Consider the following 13,866-nt stretch of genomic DNA (forward strand, 5'->3'; position numbering starts at 1 on the left):
TAGTTGTATGTCTGTGTTATTTTTGGCCATTTTTTATTATGTCTTCCCAGCTGGAAATAGTACAGGGATGCTGTAATTTTAAACCACCATCTCTGCTATAGAAGTTCCCATATTGATCCCCTTTTGACACCATTTTCTATTACCGGCTAATGTAAACAGGAAGTTAAAGGACAAAATAAGGAAGAGTTGAGTCTTGAAAATGGGCAGGGCTGAATAAGATGAATAAGACCCTCTCTGTCACAAGAGAAAAGTCATAAGTTAATTTCACATTGACTAGCACAAGAGAAATTCAACCCTTCCTGATCCTCGCCATAGAAGAGGGAGGTCCCAAACAAAGTTAATTTCCCTGAAAAGGAGAGGAGTCAGCACTGAAGTATCAGACACAACTGGGCAGGCAGACAGCTGGGCAAAAGGCACTGCACACCTTGCACAAAGTAAGTTCTCAGTACCTCTTTTATAGCAGAGGTTATCGCATGATAATGCATAGAAAATATTTCACCTTATGGCGGAAGGCATAATGAAATATGATTACTAATGGTGAAGGACTGTGCTGCAAATTATAACTTACTCACATATGAGAATTTCTTGAACTAGTAGAATCCACCATGCAAATTTGAGTCCCTGTCATCCTTTTGTAACTACTGTGCATTCTGCACTTTATACATGACAAGAGCATTAATTAATTTCAACAAAGAAATTTCCTCTGAAGTACAAATAAGTAATTTGCTGTTTCTGACCATTTCTGAAATGTGTTGAGTGTGTGTGCATGGAACAGTTTGGTTTTGTTCTAAATGAAGACTCATGTTAGGAAAAGATACATTTGAGACAGTTAGCAAATAAACTGGTCATGATAGTTTATTTTAATTAAATTAATGTGCTATTATTAATTTCAGCTTATAGTGATACTTTAAATTCAGTGTGGTGTTCTTTTATAGTAGGAATGCCAGAGGAAAGCTATTGGGATGACATTTAAATGATTATATTCAACAGTGCATGCAATGACTAAAGATTGCTATATTACATTTCTAACCATCAACACACCTATGGTGTTTCAATTTCATTAGTGAGCACAATTAAGACCACTGAAGCCATTTATCAAATTATATCTGTTTGAAGGTTATAATAGACACTACTGTTTTAGAGAGGTGTATTTTGGAATGGAAATGGAAAAACAAAAATTGTGTCGCTGTGTTTTGTCAGTTTTTTTGTTTGTTTTGGGTTTTTTTTGTTGTTTATTTGGGGTGTTTTTTTTGACATGTCAAGAAACATATTAAAACATGCAGATCCAAGTGAGTAAGCTTATACCCTGTAAAAAAGTAAGGGCTCCAAGCAAAGTGTTCGAGGAATGTATGAGAAGTAATGTTTAAGTCATAAAACCTGAGCAGCCCAGTGCCACTAGTCAGATCTTTGGACCTTAGGTCCTCAAGCCCCTGGGCTTATGTATAAATCAATCTCCACCTCTAGGCATTGCTATTTCTCATCTCCCACAGGAACAGATACGTTTACAAAAAGATATACAGGGATCCTGTACACTGGTTTAAAACATCTTTAGTATTCTTCCCTCTTCTCAGATGAATACCCCATTTCATTCCTAATTTGTGGTACATTTTAGAACAGACTTGTTAGGAATAGTGGTGATCAGTAAATCATAGTGTTTGCAACCTAAAAACAAGCATACAATGCAACATTAGATTAACCTGGGTGTTTTGCAGGTTGTGACATACACCTGCAAAGTAAACAAGGATTAACTGGCAGGTTTGCAGTGTGCTAAGACCTTAGCATCTCCCATAAACTTTATTAAAACCTCTATTCTAAACCTTGATTTCTAATCCTGACTCCATTATTAGCATTTTATAGAGAATAACTAATTCTAGAAGTCTATACTAAATATTCAATTAGAGAGGTCTTTTGTATTAAGGGCAAGCTGTGGGAATCACAAAGAACTTGTGTCAAATCCTCCTCTGACTGACTGTTTTATGAGATATGTGACCTATCCCAGGCAAGGACAGGCAGAGTCATTTGACTCAGTAAGCTAAGTGCATGTATAGTTTTATGCAAGCATACAAATTCCTCCAATTATTGATTTTTTTGTCACCCATTAACAGCCAGGAAAAGTGATCAAAATTTCATTATATTATTACAGACACACAAAAATTACATATGTTTGCAATATTAAGATTGTGCTGTTTTAAAAAAATTCTGGTTTTCAAGGTCAACATCAATAAAAAATTACTTCTACATGCTTTATTTGATTACTACAATAAATATTAAATGTGTTGTATTTATTTTTGGGCAAGAGACTTTATCACATGACCAAAAACAAGAGAACAAGAACTCTCTCATGACACATTTAAACAGAGCCACATATATACAGAGCCACAGGTACACAAAGAGTACTTCAGATGCTCCCCCTTAAACTCTTCCTATTACAAGGCAGGGAGGTGCAATGCCCCATTTTTAAGTCCCAATCACATACCCTCACCACATCATTCCATTTAATAGAGACTACGGCAAGAGCAGGTTTATTCAAAGTGTGTCAGCATTACATTCCTGCTGAAGACATAATGCCTAAATCCTGAGGCTGCAGCAAGGAGTAAATGACACCACTGCCAACTTGGTCCACACTGCAGTAAGAATTATGCTACAGATGGAATTTCTTACTCTTGCTGGGAAAATCTGACAGGAGACTTATCAAGTTGTCACACTCCAAACTCACTGCCTTAGGGAATAAAATTCAATGTAGTGAAATTGTCTATGCCCTAGATGTTTTAAATGATCTAGATATTAACAAAACAAGCACCGTGTTTCCTCTCTAGTACAACCTACAAGAGACAAATTTGGTCAAAGCAACTTTTCTTCTTTCTTTTTTTTTAACACCTCTAACACATGGTCTGTAGACACGGGGCAGCTATACACTCACCAACCATTTTTAGAAACCTTTAACTGTTGTTTAAGACTGTAGGACATGTTGTAGGTATACAGTTAAGAAACTACTATGGTTACAGTTTATGGTAACTCTCTTTATAAGTGGTCAGTTTCTAAGAACATTAACAAATCTGTTTGGATTTTATTTATTTAATTTGGTAACTGACTTTTCTCAACTCAGCAGTGACAGTGAAACTCTATAACACTGCTCTGCCTGATACATCTTTATCGGTGCAATACTCACTACCATGTCAGAAGCATTGCTGTGCTAAAGATATTCCCCCACCCAAATACTATATACTCAACAGTGACCCTGTGGTCAAAAATTGACTACTGAAGAGAAGATGGCTAATAAACTGTGCATGGAATGATATAGACTGCGGTCTATATTTGTATAGTCCATAAAGTGTACCTATAATACAGGTTTAGCTAATAAACCATCCAGTGAACACAAGATAAATGGGTCTAAATAAATGGTAAGTGATGGTGATTAGGTGCCAATGTAAATCTGAAATTATATAAGCCTGTTTCATTTGCTATATACCAAAGAACAACAGGAAATAAATCAATTTAGTCCATAGTATGTGCATCATAAGGAATTGACCAAAACTATGATCTAACAGGAATCCAATTGTCTGAGTTCGTAGTGATATGATGAAAGTTTTTAAGTCAAAAGAAGAGGAGCCCACAGCTCCTGGGCAGGGTAGGTATCATTTTTAGTGAATCTATATGCAATATTGCATAGCCCCCATATTGCATAGTTCTAAGGTCACACAAAGTTTTTATTTTATTTTTGCAGTTTCCATCAAAAAGAGATCCAGAGTTCCAGGTGTAATGATCACTCAATTTGTAGAGGGAATTCCTCCAGGAAAGAGCCACCCAGACTTCTCACGTAAACCCATTGCCCTCACTATCCAAGAAGGTAGAGTGCTAGATCTCAGTAAGATTTACCATCAATGGGTGAATAAAATTTAGTACAATCCTGCAAAACACTGCTGACATTGTTAATCCATTTTTCAAAAGGGAAATTAGCTGTTTTCAAAGCCATCGTCACTGGAGATCCAACACCAACTATAAGATGGATTCGAAGCAATGGTGATACTTCTGATAAAGAAAAATACATCACTGTGTATAATCAAGTTACAGGAGAACATCAGTTACAGGTATCATATCTGTATGGTTAAAACTAGTGCTACAGTCTTGATTTCTTCTTTCTTTTTTTTTTTTGCATAAGTTTCAATTAATATTTTGTTCACTAGATGCCTAATGTGGCTGTAGACCAGGCAGACACCTATAAGTGCTTGGCTGAGAATGAGCTTGGATTTGCTACTGTCACTGCAGCACTAAATGTGATTGAGAGTGAGTAGAGTTAATTTCCTTGTTTCTTTGCACTTTCAGTATATTATTCTTTGAAGATTTTTAGATGTTTGATGCTTGGTCATTTTAACAGTTGAAATTAAAATCATGGCAGGTTGAGTTCATATTTTTTCTTGATATATTATTGGTAAAATACGATTAGGCCATGATATAACTATAAATGGTAAAATTTCCTCATTATAGTTGGATTCAACAAGAGTAAAGCATTGCAAGAGGCACGAAGAGGTATGTCTTGCATTTTATTATTTTTAACCAAAAAGTAAACAAGAAAAAACATAAGACACCATGACTGATATTACTTTTTAAAAATTATTTCTTCACTAGCACAACGTGAACATCCAGCAGATTTTAAAAAGACCCTTAAAACTCGGTAAGACATTTAGACATGTAACTCCAAACATAGTTGAAATATGATCAGTCATAGAGCTTAATAATAAAGTATGTATACATGGTTACTCTTATGATAATTCAGACTTGAAACTGTAAACTAAGACTTTGGTTGCATCTGTTGTTTTAATGTTTTCATAGAGCTGATCGTCCAAAAAATGAAAGAAAAGATGGAGAAGTTGATGAAAAATTTTGGGAGTTACTGTTGAGTGCAGATAGGAAAGATTATGAGCGCATCTGTGCTGAATATGGAGTGACTGACTTTCGATGGATGCTGAAGAAACTGAATGAGAAGAAAAGAGAAATTGAAGAGCAACAGGCACAGGTAGAATGATAGTTAAAGGACATCTGCATGTAAAGTGTACTACATAAAGATAGCAGTCTGGAACATAACAGTCATTAATTACATTTCTGCTATTTCTGCTAATAAATGTAAATTTGTAAATAGCTAACTTTTAAACTTTTCTTTCTTCCAACAGTACATTGACTACTTAGGCAACTTGAAACACATTGAGATGAAAAGTCCTGCATGTGCGCAGTTCGAATTTGAGATTGATCTCAAGGATCCTAATGCAAGAATCTTCCTCTATAAAGTAAGACTTCATTTCTTTGAAAATTTGTTCTCACACATCTAAAATTGAAAACAAGAAGCAAAGTAGTATTATTTAAATATTATTTTTTGGTGATATAGGATGGCAATATGATTCCATTCAGCTCTGATACAGATGAGAAGCACAGTCTCCATCAAATTGGCAGAAGGTTAATATTTAGTGTGAATGGCCTGACTCAAGATGATGCTGGACTGTACCAAGTAGATATTGAAGGAGTCAATGTATTCTCTACTGACTTCAAAAGTAAGGCTAGTGAAGAAATCATTTAAAATTTCAATAAAACAATTTTAAAAACTATGGTTTGGCTTGATTTTTTCCCCACTGTGTCTGACCTATTTTACATGTTTATAGTTCCAGTGGTGGATTTCCTGGTGAAGATTCAGGAAGTAAAGGCAATTGAACGAGAGGATGCAGTCTTTGAATGTGTTCTGTCTGCTCCATTTGCAAAGATCACATGGATGGGAAAGAGTACGCCCTTGGTGCAAGGCAAAAAGTATGGCATTACAGTGTCTGAGGACATGTTAATCCACAGACTGCTTGTGAAGGACTGCATGAAGGTGGACACTGGCATCTATGCTGCGGTAGCTGGAATTAAGTCATGTAATGCTTGGCTGATTGTAGAAGGTAAATTTAGAATTTAGCCATTTTCTAAATCAGTATCAACCACCAAACCTCTTCAATGAATTAATAAAGAATGTAATGCATGTTTGAACAAAATGATATATATCTTCACCAGCACATTGATTAGAAAGACCACATTTTGATCCATATAATATTCTTGGCACTCAAACTCTTCACACTTGTTTCTAACCTGAATAGATAGCTGAATTTTTAATTGTTGCAAATATATAATTCAGTTCAGATGAGCTCCATTAGTAGAGTATATTCTATTTTTGTAGAGTTCAATAAGATTGAACTGATTATGTGTCTTATAATCTATGTCCCCAATGTCACTGAGTACAATTTTAAATTGAGGGGTGTGGTCTTGCTGGAAGTTTTCCATTCAGTCACTAGCATATTAACATGTCTATATGCAACTGCCCTTGGAACAGCTGACAATAACCCAAACAACCATGGAAAGAAAGCAGCACGCAAAACAACTCAGGCAGGAGGGAGTGGCGATGACTTGTCAAAGGTCGCAGCTCAGCAGCAAGCCAAGCTACAAAAGGCAAGAGAGGAGAAGACGGAGATGCTGAAACAACATCAGGCCAAACAGGCTGTAGTGCCTCAAGCCTATGAGCATGAGCCTATGACTAAACCTCCAACTGGGCCTCAAACCAAGCCTCTAGCTCAAACTTCATGCAGGCTTCCAGTTAAGCCTCCAACCATGCTTCCAGCTGAGTCTTCATCCAAACCTCCAAGCACACCTCCAGCTGAACATCCATCCAAGTCTCCAAGCACACCTCCAACCAAGCCTCCAACCATGCCTCCAGGTGAATCTCCATCCAAGACTCCAGCTATGCCTCCAGCTGAGTCTCTTCCCAAACCTCCAACCACACTTCCAGTTGAAACTCTATCCAAGCTTCCAACCATACCTTCAGCTGAACCTCTATCCAAGCCTCCACCCACACCTCCAGCTGAACCTCTATCCAAGCCTCCAACCACACCTCCAGCTGAACCTCCATCCAAGCATCCAACCCAGCCTCCAACCACACCTCCAGCTGAACCTCCATGCAAGCCTCCAACTACACCTACAGCTGAACCTCCAGTCAAACCTCCAGTCACTTCCCCAGATGAATCCAAAGACCAAATTAAGCCAAATGACAAGCCTATACCCAAGTCTCTCTGTGAAGGTGTGAATGAAAAAACTCTAGAAGAGCTAGAAAAGGAAGACAAAAATATGGAGAAAGAGGAACCAGAGCCAGAGAATAGGTATCATGGATATGGACAGACTACTCCAGAGTCACTCAGTGAAGTCGTAGAGAGAAAGAAGAACGTGAGGACAGGGCCCTTGGTGCCTAACAGTATAATTGGTGAGTCATTTGCAGTACAGTGTTACATATAAAGTAACATTTGGCAGATTGTTGATTAATTAGTGGTGACTGGCATCAAAATCCAATTTTTGAGTATTTCCAGTCACTAGGTAAAAAAAGCTACAAAATATGTCCTGAATATACAGTACACAAGCCATGAACTGTATATACATTAAAATGTGAAAATTTAGATGTCACTATATTAACCCATGGATCTTGCACAGACTTTTGTATGTTTTCCAAAAGGTAGTATAGATATAAAGCATTAAGTATATAAATGTAGATTTAAATCATATATTATAGGTGTGAACAATAGAGATACATTGATCTGACACAATCAGTCTAGGCATGGTTATTGTAATTCCCATGCTGAGAAAAGAGATAGACCACCCTTTCAGATAATGGGTGTGCATTACTTTTCCAGCCCCAGGAGTTCACTTCACTTGTGGGTTACAAGATGTCAGAGCCATTATGGGTCAGACAGCTGAAATGGTGTGCAAGCTAAGCAGCACAAACTGTAATGGAGTGTGGTATAAGGATGGAAAAGAAGTGAGTGCTCCCACATATTCCAGTCATGCAGGCCATAAGCCAACTGCAATCATGCTAAATATTTTCTGCTGTGTGTAACAGGCTACTCATTGGTTATTATATTACTATGCAGAATTAGCCCTAATAGTATGCCTGGACTCATTAAGGTGTATACTGTAGACAACAGATGGAGTAACTGAGAAATGTTTTGCCAGTAATCCCTCTATTAAACTGTCTGTGCAGTTAAAGTCCATTGATGACTTGAAGATCATCAAAGATGGGGCTTTTCACAAACTGTTGATTAGCAATTGTAAGGAGGACGACAATGGGAAGTATCGCTTTGAAGCAGATGGGCATAAAACAGAGGCCATACTTATTGTGGAAGGTAATTTAATTAATTTAAGGTCACTTAAGGTCATTTAGGACAGTAATTTAATTAATTCTATTTTAGAATACATTTTAAACCTACAATAAAAAGATAAATAATGAGCAGTATTAAGCCAATGGTATTATTATAAAAAGTTTAAGAACGATTCAGAAGAGTTTTTATGTATGTATACCCAGATCCTCCAAAGATAAATAAAGATGATCTGACTAAATTCTCTGAGCCTGTGATTATCAAGGTTGGCCAGAATGCCACCTTCAGTCTGAGTTTTGTGGGTAAGGAGCCAGTAAAGATTCACTGGTACAACAAGGCTGAGGAGCTGTTTAACGGCACCAACATTAAGATTGAGAAGTCGTCCAGCCACAGCAGTCTGCTCCTAACCAAGTGCCAGCGCAAAGACACTGGAGAGATCAAGCTCAAGCTAAAGAATGAATTCGGGACTACCGAGGCTTTCTCCAGTCTGATTGTTTTAGGTCAGTAATGTTGAAACCTAGTGTATGTGGTTATACTGTTTTAATTGCCCCAGTGTTCTTGACAAAGTCCTTTTTTAGTATTTGGATTAAAAAATGTTAATTGAGCAAATGTTTTCTTAGACACATGACATAAACGGGGAATGCAAAGAAGAAAAACTAGTATGTTTTTGGGTTTTTTGTTTTTGTTTTTGTTTTTTCAAATATAGACAAACCTACCCATCCAGTGGGGCCTACGGAGGTGATTGAAGCATCATCATCCTGTGTGGAATTCAAATGGCGGCCTCCAAAAGATGATGGAGGCTCTTCTGTGACTCAGTACAATCTGGAACGGCAACAGCTGGGACGAAACACCTGGAAGAAGATTGGGAATATCCCAGGTGAAGCTCACTATAAGGACACAGATGTGGACCACGGCAGGAAATACTGCTACCGCATTAGGGCCATAACTGCAGAAGGCATCAGTGATGTGTTCGAGACAGATGACATACAGGCTGGCACTAAAGGTGAGACTGCTTACATAAATCACAAATTTGACTGGTTATTATGTCTCGTGATAGAAGTAATTCTGTCAGCAGTGTTTTCCTATACATTGATTCAAAGTTATTCTATTTAACAATCTAGCCATTGAATATCACAGCAATATGAAATTTACTGTTTACTTCTGCTTTTAAAACAATTTATTGATGATTTGATTATTTGAATAAAGTGTAGTGGATCAGAGAAAAACTGCTTTGCAACACTGAGCTGACCACATCTCACATGAATACAAATCTCATATTATCTCATGTTAATTAACTAACTCACACTAATCTCATGTTCATTACCTATTAAAAAAGGTTCATTTTTAATGCCCTAGTCCAGTTGGCTATGGCCCCCGAGTGAGCCGCAGTGGCACTGCTAGGGGGGCATTGGCCAAAGGTTAATTTTTTTCTGTTTTACCATGTAAAAATCCTTCCTATATACAGAAATTTCATCAAATAATTACAGATGTGAGAGATATGTAAATTATTTGCAAAAATTAAACATTATATTTAGGTCGAGCTCAATGATTGGTCTGGCATAGTACAGTCACAAGACTGACAAAGCTAGCTGGTGGATCAGCAGCTAGTTACGTTAATTGGTGTCTAAGTAAAACATTTATATCCTCTTGTATAAGGATGGGTAAACATCATGGATAAATGGTTAAAAACAGGATCTTCCACAGTGAAAAATCTGATACGGTACATTAATTGTTGTGCTCCATTTTTTTAGACTTTAAATGATTGATTACATTTTCATGTGCGCCGTGGAACGTTTTGTGGTGGGTTATGTGGCCCCAAGTTGCAAAAGGGTGGGAACCCCTGCTGTAGTCCAAGTCTAATTCATTTGTAGGTTTTAATATACTTTAGCTTGTAATAAATCCTACACATTTGCAATCATATTTTGAGTCATGATTCAAGAGAATTTATATTCATCTGAATGTGTTATAGCATATCCTGGTCCACCATCCACACCCAAAGTTGACAGTGCTTTCAAGGAATGCATAAATTTGTCATGGGCCCCTCCCACCAAAACTGGAGGAACCAGCATTGTGGGCTACAATCTGGAGAAACGCAAGAGGGGTAGCAACCTTTGGAGCCAAGTAAACCCTCCTGATGAGCCAATCAGAGGTTGAATGCTTGCATGTTTAATTTTGATTTGTAGGCTACAGAGATTTTAAGCTATTCATTAGTTGTCATTTGATCTCTGCTAAAGTGATGCACACTGCCAAAGTGTCAACTGAAAGAGTAATTAATAGCTGACCACTACTATTACTAGACTTATAGAAGGTGCCAGGTAGTTATGAGACAATACTGACTGATTTATACTAGTTTTGTTTACTAATTATCTTACTTTAATTTTAGGATGAATAAAAAATGAGTCCTGAATGTAAAATGATGTACAATGTTGTATATTGTTTTAAAGGTTTTACCCATTTAAAATGTTAGAAGAACTAAATTAAAATTTCAATTAATGCATCATATTTTTTATAGTATTTAGATTTAGATTTTTAACTACTGCTAAGTTACTCTTTGCTTGTGCCTCCAGCCAAGAAGTATGGAGTGAAAGATGTTGTGGAAGGAATAGAATATGAATTCCGTGTTTCAGCCATTAACTTCTCTGGTGTTGGAGATCCAAGTTCACCCACTGAATTTGTGATAGCCAGAGACCCAAAGAGTAATAAAAATGACACACATATATACATGCATGCACATGCAGGTTGTTAAATGCACATAGAATACATTGTCATAATATTATTGTCCAACTATAATAATTGTATGTTTCTGCAGAGCCCCCAGCTAAAGTGATTGACCTGAAAGTGTTAGACTCAACCTATTCTTCCTTGTCCCTGAGCTGGAGTAAACCAAAGGTAGAAAAAGGAGTGCAGGATGAAGCAAAAGGATATTTTGTGGAACTAAGGCCAGCAGAGAACACAGAATGGACTCACTGCAACTCCAATGCAATTATCTCAACTTCCTTTACAATCCTTGGCCTTAAGTCCATGGCCATGTACTGGGTAAGAGTGATTGCAACAAATGAGGGCGGAAATGGTGAACCCCGGGATCTGGATAACTATGTCATTGCCATGCCACCACCAGGTAAGATACCGTGGGATTTTACAGTAAAAACCTTTATTAAATCAATTTAAACATTTATTTAATCATTTACATCTTTTTTTTTAACTAGACAACTGCCAGTATTATTCCACAAAATAATCATAGATTCTTGAATCATGGGTATACTTGCATTATGATTAAACTATTATACTGTAATTTTTGTATATTATGCAAAAGTAATTGATGCCTATTCAGTAATAGTAACACAGTAACCTATCTTTTTAAATATCATTCATTTCTAGTGAGACCAAATTTCCTTGATCGAAAATTGAAGAGCTTTATGGTGGTGAGAGCTGGAAATTCTGCTCGAGTCAACATCACTTTTGAAGTATGGCAAAATAATCAAAAGTTTGATTGCACACAATGTTGAGAGTGAATATGCCTTCAATGAAGCATTTACTTTCAAATGGCAGGCATCACCTATGGCAAACATAATCTGGGTCAAGGATGGAATACCTATGAATAAACGTGTAACTGTGAGCAACACAGAGGGCACATCTCAGCTCCTGATTCCATCCGCGGAGCGCTGTGATAGTGGAATCTACACCATCACAGTCAAGAACATTGTTGGCCAGGAGACCTTCAGTACTGAGATAAGAGTCACAGGTAGTATAGCAAAATAAGTACACCATATAAACAAAAAAATGCTCAAGTTTAATACCAGAAGAAAACCTAAGAATGAAAAAAAGAGATGTGCATGGATTTTTAAAAATCCTATAGTGGGATGGTGTATTTCCTCATTATGTTTAGAATTATTTCCCAAAATCAAGAAAGATCCAGGAACATGCCTAATTGTACAATGATGTGCATGCAAAGAAATTACATGACTGACAAGGCAGGCGGAAGTTAAAGGGCCGGAATTTGAAAAGGTCTATATTTCTGGTGCATCTATAGATGATCCTAAACCTCCTGGTCCAGTGGAACTGGAGGAAAATGTCCCTGGCACACTAACTATGTCCTGGAGTCCATCACCAGATGAGAAACAAGATGACCGTCTGCATTACACAGTGGCCCAACGTGACTCAGTCAAACAGACCTGGCACACAGTGGCTGATCATCTGTTCAACAACAATTTCACAGCTGTCAACATCATGCCAGGACGAGAGTATAACTTCCGTGTGTATGCCAAGAATGACATGGGGCTCTCCCAAGCCTCCAAGTCCCCAACATGGGGGATTATCAGGAAGAAAGGTAAATATCTTCAGTATTATTACTATTCACAGGTCCTTATCTCTTTGGAGAGCAGGTGATTTAAATCTTGAATAGCATTCAAATGCCAAGATTTGTTTTTCTACATATCTCTACACATATGCTGTTACTAAAAGAGTCAAATCGAATATTCACACTTACATATACATGTTTCCCACAGAAAAGCTCACCCTTAACATTCCTGAGCCCAAGACGTGCAACTTAGACTCTGCACCAATTTTCACGGTCCCACTGAAAGCCCACATTAGCCCAGAGAAATATGAATGTTACATGAGCTGTGCTGTGAGAGGCAACCCCAGTCCCCACATTACCTGGTACCACAACAACATCAGCATCAACACCAATACCAACTACTACATCACCAATACATGTGGTGTCTGTTCCTTACTAATCCTAAGGGTGGGGTCAAAAGACAATGGAGAGTACAAAGTTGTTGCAGAAAACTCAGTAGGCCATGCTGAATGTACCACCAAGCTTACAGTCAGAGGTATGCTATGAAAACATGTTAGTAATAAAAGACTACTGTATGTGCACAGCCTAATATTTATTATTTTTACAATGATAGTTTTTTCTATAATTAATTAATTTACCTTTATATCAAAAGCTATAGTTCACTGGATCATTTTTGTTTACCCAGTCGTAGACTTTAACATAATTCTTGCCTTTTCTCTCTTTATACCATTTTTTTCTATTTTTTGTTTTTTAGAATGAAATGCTGCCTGGGAGATAGGAGATGGAGGATTTATCCGCTCTTGATTCCTTTCAATGACATTTTGTAATTTAATTCTAGTTGTAGAAATACCTGTAGTGACATACACAAATGTGCAAGCATATTAAAGCTAACTGGGGATAGTCTGGATATATAGTTCAGCCTTGACTTAGACTTGCTATAGCTGCACTCCACACTAAACTAGTGAAAGTTACAATTTAGATGCTTTAATACTTTAAACAAATTAATAAACAAAGATTAATCAAGTCAAATGTCTCATTATATGTGCATGTTAACATATCAGCATATATCCCTGGATTTTGTGTATATTTCTTGCTATTTGGGTGAAAGAATATGAGCGAAGCAAAAATAAAAATGGCATTGTTCTTACATAGCAACACATCATAGCAATCACAACACGCACAAATCACAATACATAATATGGAATAAAGTGTCCACTATTAGATATTCTGCTTCTGTGGCCCATACTGTCTGTCTCTGTTCAGGAGTAAAAGCAATGACTTTGCAATTAATTTTCCTTGCAAATGCCATGACAACCCAATAATGTGTCTTGTAAATAGTCTGCTTCAAAACATACACAACGATGTTAGTTCATGGTTCTAATAAGTATTCAAGACATCTCTAAAAAGTAA

The 13,866-nt window shown here is 37.1% G+C and overlaps 1 protein-coding gene across 1 annotated transcript; it reads left to right on the plus strand.

The window, feature by feature from the left end:
- The first annotated feature begins 405 nt into the window (after positions 1 to 405).
- On the plus strand, positions 406 to 13,323 carry LOC113585571 (immunoglobulin-like and fibronectin type III domain-containing protein 1). Its single transcript, XM_027023128.2, has 24 exons — positions 406 to 434; positions 3,549 to 3,628; positions 3,725 to 3,847; positions 3,949 to 4,088; positions 4,185 to 4,284; positions 4,486 to 4,527; positions 4,627 to 4,672; positions 4,831 to 5,014; positions 5,169 to 5,282; positions 5,381 to 5,543; positions 5,652 to 5,924; positions 6,353 to 7,273; positions 7,698 to 7,822; positions 8,045 to 8,186; positions 8,366 to 8,659; positions 8,866 to 9,162; positions 10,129 to 10,308; positions 10,727 to 10,855; positions 10,969 to 11,277; positions 11,538 to 11,623; positions 11,709 to 11,901; positions 12,190 to 12,486; positions 12,665 to 12,991; positions 13,211 to 13,323. The coding sequence occupies exons 2-24, from the start codon at positions 3,577 to 3,579 to the stop codon at positions 13,213 to 13,215; spliced, it is 4,542 nt and encodes a 1,513-aa protein (XP_026878929.2). The 5' UTR covers positions 406 to 434; positions 3,549 to 3,576; the 3' UTR covers positions 13,216 to 13,323.
- The last annotated feature ends 543 nt before the right edge of the window (positions 13,324 to 13,866 follow it).

This window comes from Electrophorus electricus, chromosome 3, assembly GCF_013358815.1.
Source record: "Electrophorus electricus isolate fEleEle1 chromosome 3, fEleEle1.pri, whole genome shotgun sequence".
NCBI classification, from domain to species: Eukaryota; Metazoa; Chordata; class Actinopteri; order Gymnotiformes; family Gymnotidae; genus Electrophorus; species Electrophorus electricus.